Raw genomic sequence first — 18,010 nt, 5'->3', positions numbered from 1 at the left:
CTCTCCGGTGGACAAGATGGGTCCCAAAGCTTCAAGGGCTGTTTCTGTTGGGTTGCTCTGGAAGGTCTTGTGGGATATGGTTGTCCCTCCACCTGCCCCGAGTGCAGAGGCTAGGCCAGAGTAGAGGACACAGGCTATCAGCGGAGGGTGGAGACGTTTTTTCTTCTCAGAGTAGATGCAAATATTGTCAAGGCTCAATTTTCAAAGTCCCCATACCTGCCCAAAAATTTGCCTGCTCTTCTGCCTATTCTCTGCCCATGTCAACATCAAAGTGGATAATATATCAGGCCCTGGCATTTAGTGTCCTTACACAGGAGATTATACTTCTCTAAGCTGACACCTAAGACAGGACCATGCACCTGCCGGCTCAGTAGTATCATCTGTGGGACACACCTGCTACTGAGACAGCACTCACATCCACAGAGCGAGGTGATTGTTATGTTGCAGACATTGTTCTGAGTGCTCTCCTTAGTCTCACAACAACTCTATGAGGGAAGTGGTATGGCAAGACCCCTCTAACCAAGACAGAGAGAAAACTGAGCAAACCTTTACAGAGAAAGGTTAATTCAAGTCTTATTACTCACAGTGACCATCATCATAAAAAAGAACACAGGAGACAATTATACATAATGAGGCAGGCAAATTTTTTCAAAATTTAAAAATATATATTTTATAACTGGTGGCCTCTAAAATAGCAATTCACAGAGGAACCCCCAGTAGCGATAAGCCAATGGGATATGGCAGAATGAGCCCTGTACTAGGAGTCAAGACAGCCTTTAGTCCAAGCTTCACCCCTTATTGTGAGTTGTTGGATATGTCAGCCCCTCTGCCCCTCATTTTGTCCATCTATAAAATATGAAAAGTATCCTATGTTCTAATTCACAAAGATGTCTTAGAATCTCAGCTTAAAACAAAAGAAGATACTAAAGATAATCTTACAGATAAAAGAAATAAGGCCCCAAATTATATATTAAGACTCCCACCTAAAGTCACAGTTATGCAGAGGAAAGAACAAGATCCAAACTGATTCCAGGACCAGGAATCTCTGCCATGGTTAGCAATACATGTTACATCTCCATCTTCTTCATCCCTAGCTGAACTCAGAAACCCAAAGTTTTGAGTCTTGTCACAATCACTACGGATCCTCAAGCAGTTAACCTCTCTGAACACCCACCTTTCTTCACCTATAAAAAATATGGATCACAAATAAATATGACCATGAATATGGTAAATATATTGGAAACTATGAATCTCTGCATATGGACAAGCAGCAATGATGATGATGACAATGACTTTATTAGAATGGCTGTCTTCTATTCCATCCATCCTGTGGCATAATAAGTAGCATAAGGAGAATTAAGGAGAGCATCAGGGATGCAATAGAAGTTCAGGGCACCAAATGTCAGACCATTGACATCAACCAGAGAAGGGCAGAGTAAAAAAAGACCTCATTCTTTATGGAAATGAGCTTCAAAGAGTCAAAAAAAAATCAGCAATCAACACCCAGGTGAGTGTAAGTAGGTTAATGTGTCACAGGGAGATAGAAAAGCAGAAATTGTTCTGGGTCAAATACAGCAGTATTGAAGGCTCAGGATCAAGTAACATGACAGTAAGGGGGTTTTTAATAGAATACACATCTTCTGGCCGGCACCACAACCTACCAGTTCCGTATATAGGACCCCCACAAAATGGGAATAAAATGCATGTCAGCATCTCTTCCCAGTTCTCAGTCCACTTCCCAGTCCCCAGTCCACTTCCAGATGAAATTGTTTCTTTAACAGATAGGCGAACCATAGTGGACACAGTTCTTCTGGGTAAATGAAAGCAGATGAACTTAGGTAACTCACTCTGCCTTTCTGTGAAGATGCAAATTTCCAGGAGATAGAGTTCCCAACTGCTCTCTTCCTTGCCCTTTTTCTTCTGGCTGACATTTGGCTGTTTTCTCTTGGAACTTGGAGACATGGGGCAAACTTCAGGCTTATAATTCTGGAGTATGGCCACCTACAAACCTCCCATGTGGAAAACTTGAATCTTTTTCATCCACCTCCCACACCTTCAATGATAAAGATGTGCATTTAACCTTCAGTTCATTTAATAATAATTTATTAAGCATATCCTACATGCCATGATAACCCTTTGAAAGACATTGGGCTATAACAATGAATCAGATATCTGCCCTCAAAGCAGTTTTATGAGCTAAACATAAACTACAAACACTTACTGGATGTATACTATGTGCAGAGTAAGTTAATCCAAAAGAGGGAATCATCATTTGAATTTAAATATGCAATGTATTTCGTGGTGATTCTTTTGTTGTTTGTCTGTTTGTTGCATTTGGCTTTCTCATGGCTAGATTTATCTTCTTAGGTAAAAGCCAAGTCTGAGAGTTATTAACTTTTCATACCCAGTCTTTACAAGTGTAATCATGAGGATAGTAGGATAGGGATTCTGAGTTGGCTCTCTATATAGAATACCTTCAACTCAGTACTCTCAACAAGTGACTCCCAGTCTGTGGCTCTGTGTGTTAGGGATCATGCTATTCCCATCCCAAGATTTCTCAGAAGAGTTTAGCAGTAACAGCCCCATAATTGTGAGACAACAAAGATGCTGTCTTGTATGTTGGAAGGAAAAAGATGAGGCATCAGTAAAGGAGGGGGATACATGATTATATCCAGAACAATTAGATACATTTAGCCACAAGAGAGAACTTACACAGAGAAGATGGCGTATCAAGCCAAAAAGGTAGGCTGGAGAGAGATCACAGAAATTTTTGGAAGCCTTGATGAGATATTAGATTGTATCTTTAGTCAAGATAGAGCCACCAAGTGTTTTGGGGCTTTTATGAGCTAGAGTTTTAAAAAGGAGATTGAGAACATCAATCCATCAGGAACTCCTGAGACAAGTCCACTTCACCTGGTATCACTCAGCTGTGAAGATGGAGCAGAACATGAGAGTTGAATCACCACCCACTTCCCGTCCAAACACCTTCGGTAAACTTCTGGAGCTCTGCCCAAGGGAAGGGCAGTCTTCCAGGTGCTCGCAGTTGAGTAGAAGGGATACAGGAGAAAGATCTCCTCACCCCCGCCATGCTCCTGCCTTCCCTGCCTCCAACCAACTTGTGGCTTGAGCCCCAAGGCTCAGTCCCATAATTTATTATTAATCTACCTGTAGGAAGTCATTAACTCGCTCATGTTGCTACAAAGAAAAAGAAAAATTCTTCATGATTGATGATGAGAATAATACCTGTTCTCTAGGTGGGATAATTCATAGACTTTAGGTGTCTATTTAATTTAAAGCCCAGCCACAGTGCCAGCTTCCCACAGGTTCCTCCATCCTGCCTCACCCTCACTCTACCCTCTGGGGGAATCCCCCTGGGTTCCTCACCAGCAACTTGAGAATCTCCTCTTTTAAACCTTTAATCATCTTCTTGCAAGAGAAAATTCTTGATCTTATTATCTTGCCTCCGATCATCCCTCTCTCTTCTCTTGCCATATCTTGGTCTCCAGCTACCATTGTAGCATAATGTTTTGGGGCCTCAGCTTCCCAGTATTATTGGACATTTGACTATAAATGCATTTATCTGTTTGAAAATTCTTTGTAACCTCGGTTCTGTCCTGTTATTTACTGCTTCTATTTTGACTAGTTCAAACATATGAATCTCTCTTAACTATGTGTAGAGTTTTTCCCAATCTCTTTTAGTCTATTGGTCTCCATACTTTCTTTTATCATGAATTCCATCAGTAAAAAATATATATATATATATATGAACATGCAACCCACCAGCTATGAATTGAATGTTTGTGTCCTCCCAAAATTCATACACTGAAACCTTGACCCTCAATGTGATAACATTTAGAGATAAGGCTTTCAGGAGGTAATTAGTTCATATGGGTGAAGCCCTCATGAATGGGATTAGTGTCCTTATAAGAAGAAACACAAGACAGATAAGTCTCTCTGCCATGTGAGAACACAACAAGAAGATATCTGTCTGCAACCCAGAAGAGGGTCCTCACTAGAACCCAGCCATGCTGGCACCCTCAGTTTCAGCCTCCAGAACTGTGAGAAATAAATGTCTGTTGCATAAACACCCAGTTTATGGTATTCTGTCACAGCAGCCTAGGCTAAAACACTACCATATGCATGTTTATTTTTAATTATATGCGTGTATATTTTACTAATACATTATGTGCATCATAAAATACCCCAAAAAATAGGGATTAAAAGAAAAAGAAAAAAATAAATGGAAACCAAAATTGCTACAGGCCTAGTGGATCATCTTGCACAAGCTCTGGGATGCAGACATCCCAATCTGGAGATTCCCATCCTCAGCAGCAGCATCTGGGATCCACCTCCTGAGTGAGCAGACAGGAAGAGTAGGATCATCAAAATTAAGAACTGTAGGACATTTCCTTTGTTTTCCATCTATCTTCTGTTGGCCAAAACCTAAAAGCATTTTTACATCAGACAATTCCTTTTCATTCGACATGAACACATGAAGTTATGGATGTGACAGACAGTGGCACCAAACTACTATGTGTCCTTAGCCTTCTGTGAGATACAGCTGGAAAAGTTCCTTGGGTGGAATCAGTCTTAAGCAGAGCACAAAGGAAGGAAATGGTGGAGATTGGCAGAGAAAGGAAAGAAGGAAGTATTGCGTGGGCCCAAGAAGCACATGAGGAAGAAAAGGACTTGGGGGAAGAGGGGAAGAAGATTTATTGGGTTGAAGTGGAGAGACGAGGCCGAGAGCACAGGCGTGGAGCAGAAGGGCAGGCGATGTCAAGTGGATGATGCTAGACAATCCGTGTCACTATTAAAAAAATAAGCTTCAAGGGCGGGGCGCGGTGGCTCACGCCTGTAATCCCAGAGGTGGGTGAATCACTCGAGATGAGGAGATTGAGACCAGCCTGGCCAACATGGTGAAACTCCATCTCTACTAAAAATACAAAAATTAGCCAGGTGTGGTGGTGCATGCCTGTAGTCCCAGCTACTCGGGAGACTGAGGCAGGAGAATTGCTTGAACACGGGAGGTGGAGGTGCGATGAGATCGCGCCACTGCACTCCAGCTTGGGCAACAGAGTAAGAATCCATCTCTAAAGTAAAATAAAATATATTAAAAACAAGCTTCAGTTTGCCAACAGAGACAACTGCTGACAGTTACAGTTCTCTATAAAGGGCATACAGACCAAAATGATGCTTGGCAAATATTAGGGTTGCTTACCTGTAGATTCATGGGGCTCCATGAGGAAATGAGGCCACCAGCAAAGGCCAAGGTGATTGAAGGCTAGGACTAGAGACTCACAGCAGTGGAGGGGATGGTAAGAACACAGACAGCAAGATGGAAAAGGGATTCTGAGGCATGGACAAAGTGGGAGAGAAAGAAGAAACTGGAAAGAGAAAGACAGAACCCAAACCATATGCACTCCTGCCAGAACCAGGATCATTCGTCACAGGACTGGTTATTGACACGGATAACTCAGGAGCAGAACCACCCTATGGCCAGCACCTTCCAAAGCCCTATGAGCCAGCAGCACATGGGCACTGCAGCTGAGGCCATGTCTTCAGGCCCTTTTTCAGTTTGGGGCTCCTCAGCACCAGGAAGGTAGAGTGCAGACAGATGTTGGCATAGATTAGCACTTCCCAGGCCCAGTGCCAGTGATTCTGAAAGTTTATGATTTTCAAAGCAGAAACAAACAAGAACAGGAAGTACAATGTACAGAAGATGAGAGAAACGGTGAGTGACTTTAGAGCCACGGTGTAAGCCTGGGTACTGGGATGACAGGGCCCGGGCCTGCGGTCCCTCATCTGCCCCAAGTGCCAGCACAGTGAGACTATGAGCAAGACAGTGGACACTAGGAACAGGAGGAATGGAATCAACAACACAAACCCTTCATAAAGGAAAAAGTAGAGCTCAAATGAAGCCTGCACTCTATAAACTAGAGTTTCGTTTCCGTAGGAATTCAGGGAGACCTTCCTCGGACCAAACAGTACATTCCCAGTGGCTGATGAGATGACTTCCAGGCCACAGATGATCAGGGAGACCTGGATCAGCCTGGGCACTGACCGAGAGATCCTCCACTTCAGCCAGGCGAAGGTTGGGTGGGAGAAAGATGAGATCTTCACACAGTAGAAAGCAGCAAGCAAGGCAGTAAACCACAAAGTGAGGGCATTGAAAAGGTCCCAGAAGGTGTTCACATAGGGAACTGTGCGCCAAAAATCTAGGGAGGCCAGGAAGTTGCTCACCATGGCTACCCCATGGAGGCAGAACCGGGAGGCAGCGAGACAGGCCACAATCATGTCACTTGCGGACAGATTCCGGCACCTTACCCACTCCCTGCCCAGCACTGTGACCAAGAAGCCATTCTGCAGCATTGCAGCCAATGACTCCAGGCAAAAGATGGCCATGAAGATCAATGTGGGTGAGGAGGGCATCTTCTCCATGGAGGTTCTGCTAAGTCTCGGCTCCTACTGCAGAGGACTGGGACACATCTGCAGGGAAAAACAGTCTCTCTGGCCAAGTCAAGCCACCCTGTTGACACCAGAGACTCAGAAGCCCTTGTCCCTGGATTCATAGAAAATCCCAGCCACCAGCAAACACCCCCAGTCCCCAACATTTGAAAAGATAATTTCTGTAATCTCCTTTGGCATGCAAACCACTCCCAGCTCAAGGACACCGTCTCTATTTGCATAACCTGTATTTGCCTATCCTTTCTCAGAGCCAGATGCAGGGAAATGTTAACAGAATAGAGGCTGCCGGGGTGACTGAAAATACCCACATTTTGTACGTTATGTCTTAACTGTACTATTTCTTTCCTAACTCTTCTTTAAAAGAGTTTGTTACTCTTATTGTTCTCCCCAAACCACAAATCTTCCCTTCGCATCCTGCCTTAATATTTTATTCAGTAGCCTCTATACACGGCATTAGCTCACCTCCTGAATGGGTGGAACAGAAAAATCATTCACATGCACAAGGCTTCAGATTACCAAGAAAAGGCTCCCTAACCACTGACCTCTCATGCTGCCTAAAATTTCACTGTCAAGCTCCATATTGGAGTTCATGGAATCTCCAGTTAAAATGTGGGTTTCTCTGATGTGTTACCATCAAATCTATTAACTATTATCCCCTTGGCTCCAGTGTGCTTGATCAACCAAAAGTAATCAGTTCCTAAGAAGCCTCTGAGGAAATGAGAGAGAGTAGATAAGTCATAATGAAAAGACAAGAAAGACAGAGAAGGGAAACTGACCCAGAGAGGACATCACCATAGGAGCTGGGGGAAGCAAGAGTTGGTGGAATGACAAGAGGAGCTCAGGGCAAAGCTGGGCCACACGGGAAGTTCTGCTTTATGTAGACTGAGCCCTGTCCTATAACAATCCTGAAGATATAATAGTGAAAACCATCCTGCTGGAACACCTTGTCTCTTTTTTTTGAGACAGAGTCTCGCTCTGTCGCCAGACTGGAGTGCAGTGACGTGATCTCGGCTCACTGCAACCTCTGTCTCCCGGGTTCAAGCAATTCTCCTGCCTCAGCCTCCTGAGTAGCTGGGACTACAGACGTGCACCACCACACCTGGCTAATTTTTGTATTTTTAGTAGAGACCGGGTTTCATCATGTGGGCCAGGATGGTCTCGATCTCTTGACCTTGTGATCTGCCCAACTTGGCCTCCTAAAGTGCTGGGATTACAGGTGTGAGCCACTGCACACGCCCCACCTTGTCATTTAAAAAGTGATTTCACACATGTTACATTTTGCCTTTACTGACAACCACACAAAATGACACTGGTTCAGATCAGCCAACCCAGGCTCAGGGAGCCATGAGGACAGGTTCAACTGAGGAAAGAATGCCTATGAATATGGAAAAAGTAAAAACAAAAAGGTTAAGAAGGAAGAGAGAGAAGGAGGGTAGAAGAAAGCAGAGGTGTGGGTAGAAAAACAGGGAAGGGAATCCTCCGGCAAATGTCTCAGATCTTGGAGTCAGGGCTCTCCACCAAGAGGAGTCATAAAAAATGGCCTTGCCTACTTCCCATGGTCTCACTCAAGATTCTACAGGTGAGAGAGGACTGTGTGTGAAAGATTAAAGAGAAATAAAAACAAGGACAAACATTTATGATGGCAACTTCAAGAAAAAGAGGTTGAGTTCTCGAATACAGCAATTGCTTGAAGAGCTGTTTGTTTGTTTGTTTGTTTGTGTGTTTGTTTTGAGACGGAGTCTCGCTCTGTTGCCCAGGCTGGAGTGCAGTGGTTCGATCTTGCCTAACTGCAAGCTCCACCTCCCGGGTTCATGCCATTCTCCTGCCTCAACCTCTGGAGTAGCTAGGATTACAGGCGCCTGCCACTACGCCCGGCTAGTTGAAGAGCTGCTAATTTTTTTTGAACTCTCAAAAGATAGTTAGAGAGCAGATAATTCAACCTGATCAACCGTTTTGTAACACAGTTTCAGTGTCTTTATTTAATTCTTTGCATGTCTTCCTCTGGCTTCTTGAAGACAACAGCAATGAGTGGCTTCTGCATGCTTCACAACATTTTGGCTCATCTCAAAATCCTTTGGCCAGAGCCCAGTTTCATGATGTCATCAAGAAGCGAGCCGAGGCCATGGTACACACGCCCTGTTGCGGTCACATGTAACCAAGTAGACATTCAGTGTTTGCAGGCAACCTTCATGTTCTCTGCAGAGGTGCCAAAGTGTGCACTTTGCCAGAGCAAGTCTTCCCCAGGACTTTTCCTTTCCTACAGTTGATAGCTCTAGACAGTAAACATTTTCTCCTGTTTCAATACTCTTCTATAAGAAGGCTGACAGAGTACCTTTCCCACAGGCACCTGTTTAACCATCTCTCAATGCTTAGCTAGATATATCTTATGGGGGTCCCATGTCCCATTCATAGTCTGCCACCAAAAGAGGTCATAAGCAAAACGATGTTTTAGGTTTTCTCAGTTTTTCAAGACTCCTCCAAATATGAAATAGCAATCAAAATACAAGTTGTTTCTCACAAAAGTTTGGGTCACATTTCTCTTTTTTAAAGGTGTCTCCTTCCTACAGCTGACGCTAACGAATTCTTTTCTGCAACATGATTGGAGATATTTTTTTTAGGATGAAGCCTGAGTCTTCTGTGAAATGGCAGTAATGGTAAACAAGTAACAGCAGAAGACTGGATTAAAATGGGAGATTCTGCAAAGAGCTACTAGCACTTCCCTCACGTTAGCCCTTGACACTAGTAAAGTGCTTTTTGGTTTCTGTTGATTCATTTGTTTTTTGTTTTTATTTTCTTTTCTTATCACATTCAAGAATACATTGGTTCATCTTAGAGACATAAAAAAACACATTTCATTTGACAAGGTTTCTCAATCTTGGCACCCATTCCCAACTGGACTTTTGAGTGATGTGCATTGCATAAATACTTCCACATATTTCCATGGCTTTATCAGGTAACTGATGGCCCACTCCAGGAAAAGGTGGAGGAAGAAGGAAATAACAATGTTTTTAATGGCTAGGCTGTGCATAAATGTTAAGCTAAACTAGGCACAAATTTATTAATGATTTCCCTGCAGGACAAGTCCTAAATATTTTTTCACACCCTGAAGACCTCCTCTGACTCTTATATTTAAGTAAGTAATTTAGAATAAACATTGGCTCTAATAGCAATCCAGCATAAAAGAAAATTTTAGCTTTCTGAAAGTAAATTTAGGAATATCTAACATCTTCCATTATCAAAATGTGAATGTATAGTTAAATATTGTTTAATATTCAGGTAAATCTACAGACTTTCCTCTCAAATAAAAATAGCATTTGACAGTTATTTTTTATCATTATAAAGTTAGCCTGCAAGGAAGTTGAGTCCAATTGTATTTCAACTAAAAGATCTTTAGAATAAATCTTTCTCTTTGCCTTGCTCCATTCGAGCATTTAGAAACAATAAAATTAATATCTAAAGGAATAAATCGAATGTTCTTTCCATACTGCTATGAACTTCACTCAATGTCTAACATCTACTGGAGGGATAAGTTATGTTCAGTAACTTCTAAATCAGTGGTTTACAAATTATGCTTTCCAGGGAGTTCTCATGGTAGGGAAAGGGTAAGAGGAGAACTGAGAAAGTAAAACCACAAACCCTCATTTCCTTTTCAAACAGAGCAGTCCTGCTTATATGTATTTTATATACTGAGCTTCTACATACTATTTCAAAGAAAGAATTCCATTGCAAGAAACAAATTTAAGGTGCTGCCATAGATAGATCCAAAGTCAACAAGAGCGGTAAGGACAGATTGCATCAACACACCTTCTTCCCTTTCCTCCCCAAAACTCTTCTAAATTAACTGTGAAAGATTTTTGAGGCCAGGTACAGTGGCTCACGCCTGTAATCCCAACACTTTGGGAGGCCAAGGCAGGCGGATCACAAGGTCAGGCATTCAAGACCAGCCTGGCCAACATGGTGAAATCCCGTCTCTACTAAAAATACAAAACAAAATCAGCTGGGCATGGTGGCGTGTGCCTGTAATCCCAGCTACTCGGGAGGCTGAGGCAGGAGAATTGCTTGAACTGGAACCCGGGAGGCAGAGGTTGCAGTGAGCCAAGATCACGCCACATTCCAGCTTGACCTACAGAGAGAGACTCCGTCTCAAAAAATATATATAATATATATATAGAGAGAGAAATTAAGGCATAAATTCAAACAAAATAGTTGGAAGAGTGATCAAAGATACAACAGCCCTATGAAAACAGAATCCTATCCAAGCAGAAGGAAAAGTCAAAAATGAACCTGAGTTTTACCCAAGATTTGCCATACCAGGTTCCTCTAGAGAAAAATTAGTTAAAAGTCAGTTTAAGATTCAGATTCCCAAATCACTGTTCCCCTTTTGTATACCTGGGCAACCACCACTCTCTCACCCTAGTATTCTCTGGAAAGGATAAAACAGGATCACTGAGCTGGATACATCTATAGCACAGTTGAGACAAGGGTACTATACTGAAACAGGGACATTAGGTGAGCAAATGCTCTCCTCTCACATGGTTTTCAGAACTCTGGAACCCAGGCTTTTACCCTACGGGCAGATGAGTATAGTCTTTTCCAAGAATTCAAACATTCTAAAAGGAAGACATAAAGACAATGTCAGATATTCCTCAAATAATTGGTCCAGCCAATCACTTTATAGTAAAGCCCATAGTTAACAAGTCCCATTCATGAGTTCAGAGTTTCCAGTCAGCCTTTCCATCTCTTTTGCAACAGGAGCAGGCAACAAGGAGCTTGCGACATCTGAGAATGGCACCTAGCATGGAAAATAAGACCAAAACAAAACAGGTATTTGGAGGAAGAAAACAATGCAAGAAGAAGAAAGCTTTCCCAAAATGATATCCGTATTCTTAGATTTATGAGAATATAATAATAACATACAAACAGGTTACTGTTTAAAAGAAATACTCAAAATTTTTTAAAAGACAGTTCTTGGAATTAAAATGACAATATCTAAGATTAAATGTCAATAGAAGAGGTGAAAGCTAAAATTTATTAAATATCTCAGAAAAGAGAGGAAATAAACCCATAGGTTAAAAACAAAAGAGAATGCCAATCCAGGATATCTAATAACCAAGAAATAGGAGTTCTAAACAGAGAGATGTCATAAATGGGTGGAAAAAAAATCAACAAAATAGAAGAAAAGTTCCCAAAGCTAAAGAACATGACCCTTCATATTAGAAAGACTCACCAAGTTTCTGTCTCATTTCATATACTTTTAGAAAACTGAGCACAAAGAGAAGTTCCTACAAGCTTTTAGAGAGGAAAAAAAAAGAGAGGAAAAATACTAAATTCAAAATATAATATTAGGAATTCAAGTTATTTTATACTTTTCCATAGTAATTTTGGAAGCTAGAAGGCAACAGAGCAATGTCTTCAATATGCAGAAGGAAAATTATCTCTACCTTGGAATTCTCTATCTGGATACTCAAGTACAAGGACAAAATAAAGACTTTTCAGACATGCAAAGTCTCCAAATAAAGTCAGTTTTCTATGTTCTCTTTTTCTGGAGGATGCTGGAGAATATGTCCTTCCAAAGCGGGAGAGTAGGCACGATAAAGGAAGACATGAGTCCAGGCAACATGAGGTGAAAGGTGAGAGATAGGCAGAGGAGGCCACCATGAGGACTGTAAGGGCAGACCCAGGATTGAGGGAGGTGCATCAAGCCTGAGCATAAGTCCAGGCTGGAGCAGGATATGAAGCTCCAGGAGAAATTTTCTCAGGCAAATAAAATTTGAGGATACTTGATGATGGAATTGAGAACAAAAAAGCAAACAAAATAAGGTAATTGTTAAATCAATGGAAACAAAAATGTGTACAGGAAAGAAAAATTAATTGCAGTTTAATACATGATTTCACCACGAATAGCATTTGCATTGGCATAATATTTTAAACACTAAATATTGATTTTACCATTACAATAAAACTATACTGAAAAGTGGGAGACAGAAAGGGTTTGCCAGGGGAATGAGGATGAGGAAGAACTAAGGGTTCATATTCCACAGTGGAAAGCACACACATGCACACATGCAGACACACACGTGCACATGCACACACATGTAAACACACACACACATCAAGTAAAAGAGTTGAAAGTAGTTGCCTTGGGAAACAGGAATTGGAGGAGGATGGAAACTAAAGCCTCTATTTTTAAAAAAATAAACAGAGAAATATCTGGCCCTTTAAGTAGGAATACCTGGCTCTTTAGTCTAGATGCATATATCACTTTGATAAAATCTTAAGAAAAAAATGCGAAAAGTCAAGAAAGAGAGGGGTACAAGTAAAAACAGTCAAATTGGTCCTCTTTGGTTTTCGTAAATGATGGTGCCTCCTAGAAGCAAAGACTCATTTTCCTCTCACAGTTAGATACTGGACTGCTGTCCTCTGTAAACAGGAATTAAAGTGATCTAATATTGCTCATAATTTTATTAGAATCTTCCAAGTATGTGTTCTTCATAATTACTTGAAGGAAGAAAGGGCAGAAGACAATATGAGTCATGTTTCTAAAATGGCTTAATCATCTTGCAAAAAAAAAATCCTAATCCAAGATTTCCATTTCTCAAATAATAATTTTTCTCCTGATTTTTTTTATCTCCACCCTGTTCCATCTTATTTCCCCCTCCCATCCTCAGACAGCCCCCGCCCGCCACTCAGCAGCCCAGCCCTTCCTTAAGGCACAGGGGGTGAGGGGAGTATTGGTGGTGTTAGATTATGAAACACTTCTTCTTAGGACAAGGCCAGAATGCGGCAACCTATATACTCACTCTTAGTGGTAGGACAGTACTGGGCATGGGAGGGTAAAATAAAGAGGTAAATGAAGAGGCATCTGCTGTCTTTCCAAAATAATGGGAAAACTAGCCCGTTTCCTCTTAAACTCAATGGAGAAGGAGTTTTAAAAAGCATTCCCAGTCTTTCAGCTCCTGACAACGCCCACAGAAATCCCTATCGTTTTACTTGCCTGCACGTGCAGAAATGAAGAATGTAGAGGAACTTCAGTGTGGCTAAGGTAGTGGCGTTTCCAGCTGGGTAAAACTAGGAAGGGATTTCAGAGTGGCTGCAGGAGCACTAAGGAGTGAATGTGGAACCAATAGGAAATGAACACCAGGCTCCCAGTAAGTCGGTTGATAGATGAGTTCATTTTCTTCCTCCATCAGATAATGGGAACAAAAGTAAGAAAAAAATGTTTTTTAAAAAATCACAAGGCCAAGCACAGTGGCTCAAGTCTGTAATCCCAGCATTTTGGGAGTTGAGGCGGGTGGATTACCTGAGGTCAGGAGTTTGAGACCACCCTGGCCAACATGGTAAAACCCCATCTCTACTAAAAATACAAAATAAATGGCCGGTTGTGGTGGCAAGTGCCTGTAATCCCAGCTACTTGGGAGGCTGAGGCAGGAGAATTGCTTGAACCTGGGAGGTGGAGGTTGCAGTGAGCAGAGATCGTGCCATTGCACTCCAATCTAGACAATACAGCAAGGCTCTGTCGAAAGAAAGAGAAAGAAAGAAAGAAAGAAAGAAAGAAAGAAAGAAAGAAAGAAAGAAAGAAAGAAAGAAAGAAAGAAAGAAAGAAAGAAAGAAAGAAAGAAAGAAAGAAAGAAAGAGAGAAAGAAAGAAGGAAAGAAAGAGAGAGAGAGAGAGGAAGGAAGGAAGGAAGGAAGGAAGGAAGGAAGGAAGGAAGGAAGGAAGGAAGGAAGGAAGGAGAGAGAAGGAGAGAAAAAGAAAGAAAGAAAGAAAGAAGGAAGGAAGGAAGGAGAGAGAAGGAGAGAAAAAGAAAGAAAGAAAGAAGGAAGGAAGGAAGGAAGGAAGGAAGGAAGGAAAGAAAGAAAGAAAGAAAGAAAGAAAGAAAGAAAGAAAGAAAGAAAGAGAAAGAAGGAAGGAAGGAGAGAAAAAGAGAGAAAGAAAGAAAGAAAGAAAGAAAGAAAGAAAGAAAGAAAGAAAGAAAGAAAGAAGGAAGGAAGGAAGGAAGGAAGGAAGGAAGGAAGGAAGGAAGAAAGAAAGAAAGAAAGAAAGAAAGAAAGAAAGAAAGAAAGAAAGAAAGAAAGAAGGAAGAAAGGAAGGAAAGAGAGAAAGAGAGAGAAGGAGAGAAAAAGAGAAAGAAAGAGAAAGAAAGAGAGGAGAGAAAGAGAAAGAAAGAAAAGAGAGAGGAGAGAAAAAGAGAAAGAGAAAGAGAAAGAAACAAAGAGAAAGAAAGAAAAAGGAAAGAAAGAAAGAAAGAAAGAAGAAAGAAAGAAAGAAAGAAAGAAAGAAAGAAAGAAAGAAAGAAAGAAAGAAAGAGAAAGGAAGGAAGGAAGGAAGGAAGGAAGGAAGGAAGGAAGGAAGGAAGGAAGGAAGGAGAAAAATGAAAGAAAGAAAGGAAGGAAAGAAATCAAAAACCACAAGATATTAAGTAGTTCCAGAAAAGAGATACAACCTCAAATAAAGCCAACATTAATTAAAAATCTAATATGAAGCTGACATTGTGCTAAACACATTCACATCCATCATTTTTTCATGTAATCTTGTTTAAGGATGTCGTACGCACTCCAGGATTTGCTCTTATTTATGAGATACACTGTCTGTGCCTCTGTTTTTCTCAGAAAAATGTAGTGAAGCTGTGCCATTCTACATTTGCCCTGGATGGAACTCCATGATACCACCTCGCTTCACGATATTTCACATCGCCTGATGGAACCCAAAGAAACCAGCTTTATTTCTGTGCCACTTCTCAGTGATTAAATCTCAAACTTCGGAACCAAAATTGCTGTTCTGAATAACTAACAAGTGTTTTCTCACCTTCCCTGTTTTTCCTTTTTCCCATAATATTTCATAATTACGTCACCAGGTGGCAATGAGTAAAATACGCCCGTCACCAGGTGGCAATGAGTAAATACGCCCATGCAGGCAAATATTTAAAAGAATCAGAAAATAGGGTGACATTGCAAGGAAAGTTGCAAAAATAAAATGTTTCATCATGACATTTTACCATTTTAAATTAATTTAGCATTGGTCTGTTACAAAATGCATATAATTTAGATTCAGAAGAATTGGGCTTCAGTTATACTTTTGTCACTTTCTCAAGATGTAACCTAGGATAAATCTCTCCCTCTTTTTCATATTTGATGTGTACAAATGTAATAAGAAGCACTTGGCAACGTCAGGAACATTTGATAAGGCAAGATACATAAAGATATGTGTGTAGCCAGGCACAGCGGCTCATGTCTGTAATCCCAGCCCTTTGGGAGGCTGAGGCGAGTGTATTACCTGAGGTCAGGAGTTCAAGACCAGCCTGGCCAACGTGGTGAAACCCCATCTCTATTAAAAACACAAAAAGTAGCTAGGCATGGTGGCATGTGCTTGTAATCCCAGCTACTCAGGAGGCTGAGGCAGGAGAATCACTTGAATCCGGGAGGCGAAGGTTGCAGTGAGCCGAGATTACTCCACTACTCCAGCCTGGACTACAGAGTGAGACTCCGTCTCAAAAAAATAAAAATAAATAAATAAAAAAAGAGGGCCCAGGCGTGGTGGCTCACGCCTGTAATCCCAGCACCTTGGGAGGCCAAGACTGGGGGATAAGCTGAGGTCAGGAGGAGTTCGAGACCAACCTGGCCAACATGGCAAAATCCTGACTCTACTAAAAATACAAAAAAAAAAAAAAAAAAAAAAAGTTAGCTGGGCATGGTGGCGCATGCCTGTAGTTCCAACTACTCAGGAGACTGAGGAGAATTGCTTGAACCCTAGAAGAGGTTGCATGAGCCAAGATCGCGCCACTGTACTCCAGCCCAGGTGACACAGCATGACTCCATCTCAAATAAAAATAAAAATAATAAATAAAGAAGGAGGTATTTTTATTTCTTACTAACAAACATATCTCAAATCTGGTAACAGCATTGTCTTAATATTTTGAATCCTGCAATGGGCGTCAAAGACCTTGAGCTAAATATCTTCAAAGTTCCCTGCCAGCCTAAGATTCCAGGATTCTGACTTTCTCTCTCTTTCTCAATCACTGTCTAAGTACTTACCTCTTTCCTTTTCATCAGTCTCTCCGGGACCAAGTCCAGCTTTACCATCTCTTCAAGAAATGCCTTCAAGCTACTGACAATTTTAAATCAAAATACCTTGCTAATCAATGAATCTAATAATAATAGCTTCTGCTTATTTTGTTCCTATTCTGAACCTGACATTTGTCTAAGTAGTGGCATTCCCATCAAAGAGCTGTCTTACCAGAGATTAAATCTCACAATGTGTTTAGTTTACAACAAGTCAGACTAGCTGAGGAGGGCCTTCTTGGAAGAGTAGGGTGAGCTCTTTGAAATCATGAGTGAGACACTCCTCTGAGAAGGCCCAGTCAGCGTGACCTCCCCTAAGGAAGGCTGGATTCCCAGAGATAAAAGAAAGGTCATAACTCTGGGTTTTCTGAGTGAACTGGAATTTGCTCCATCCCAGGTCTGGAGACCACGTAGAGAAGAGAAACAGAAAATGAAACAGCCATCCTCTGGAGAAGTCACACTTCATGCCCCCGCCTAGTGAGAGCCCCTAAGTTGAAACAATATTCTTCCCTGAGGATTTGTTCTGACATGCACACAAAAAGGCATAGAGAAGGGTGCTTCTTGCTGCAAACCTCTAGAGGGGGAAAAGAGCGTCAGCATTATCATTAAATCATTGGTTCTTAACGTGAATAGCGCCTCCCTCTGAAAGGTATTTAGGAAATTTATGTGAGTGTTTTTGGTGGTCACCGTCTTCGGGATTACTATTGACAGTTATTGGTTGCAGCCAGGATGCACCACAAAATGAAGAATTTTACCCCATCGAGCAAGGACTTTGGGTGTCCTGCCAGGCATTCGTGTGGGCGAAAAACATCTGAGCCAAGAATTTAACTACACTATATATAAAGTAATTCTTGCACACTTTTAATATACAATGACTTTCCTAAAAATGAAACCATCAAATAAATTGAAAGACTCTGGAACTTTGTTTAATTTGAATCTTTACCATGAGTTTTTATCATCTCAGAAAAATCATGAAGTTGATGGCAACATTACACGCATTATTTAAATCCGTAACAAAACACACCTAAATCTGTCTGGATTTGGATCTGTCACATTCCCTTGCATTTCCCTATAGGGGCAAGCACCTGTCTATTTCATTATGTTATCTACTATGGTGTACCACTTACCTATCAAATGTGAACTATTTATATATCAAAATGCAAATTATTTTTATTATAAATTGCTTTCCTTTATATTCTTATATTCAATTAGGACATCATATTGAGTTTTAATCATTTTAGGTAAATTAATAGAGTTTATGAATTTCAGTTCACCATAGTATGGGGGTCATTCCCCCAACATTTTTGTAAAAGGAGGCCTTGGTCCAGACACAGTAACTTTTTTTTTTTGAGATGGAGTCTTGCTTTGTCACCCAGGCTGGAGTGCAGTGGCACCATCTCGGCTCACTGCAACCTCTGCCTCCCAGGTTCAAGCAATTCTCAAGCCTCTGCCTCCTGAGTAGCTGGGACTATATGTGCCCACCACTG

General features: G+C 41.3%; 1 protein-coding gene across 1 annotated transcript; it reads right to left on the bottom strand.

The window, feature by feature from the left end:
• Positions 1–5,514: 5,514 nt before the first annotated feature.
• On the bottom strand, positions 5,515–6,438 carry LOC103227135 (taste receptor type 2 member 62). Its single transcript, XM_007983286.3, has one exon. It carries the CDS (start codon positions 6,436–6,438, stop codon positions 5,515–5,517), a length of 924 nt encoding a protein of 307 aa, XP_007981477.3.
• Positions 6,439–18,010: the final 11,572 nt, after the last annotated feature.

The sequence above is a fragment of the Chlorocebus sabaeus genome, chromosome 21 (assembly GCF_047675955.1).
Source record: "Chlorocebus sabaeus isolate Y175 chromosome 21, mChlSab1.0.hap1, whole genome shotgun sequence".
Lineage (NCBI taxonomy): Eukaryota > Metazoa > Chordata > Mammalia > Primates > Cercopithecidae > Chlorocebus > Chlorocebus sabaeus.
The sequence above is the reverse complement of the archived record's forward strand: the minus strand, read 5'-3'. Positions and strand labels throughout refer to the sequence as shown.

What these genes read in the sequence shown, in the direction of transcription:
- LOC103227135 (XM_007983286.3), bottom strand. Translation starts at nt 6,438, where the DNA reads ATGGAGAAGATGCCCTCCTCACCCACATTGATCTTCATGGCCATCTTT.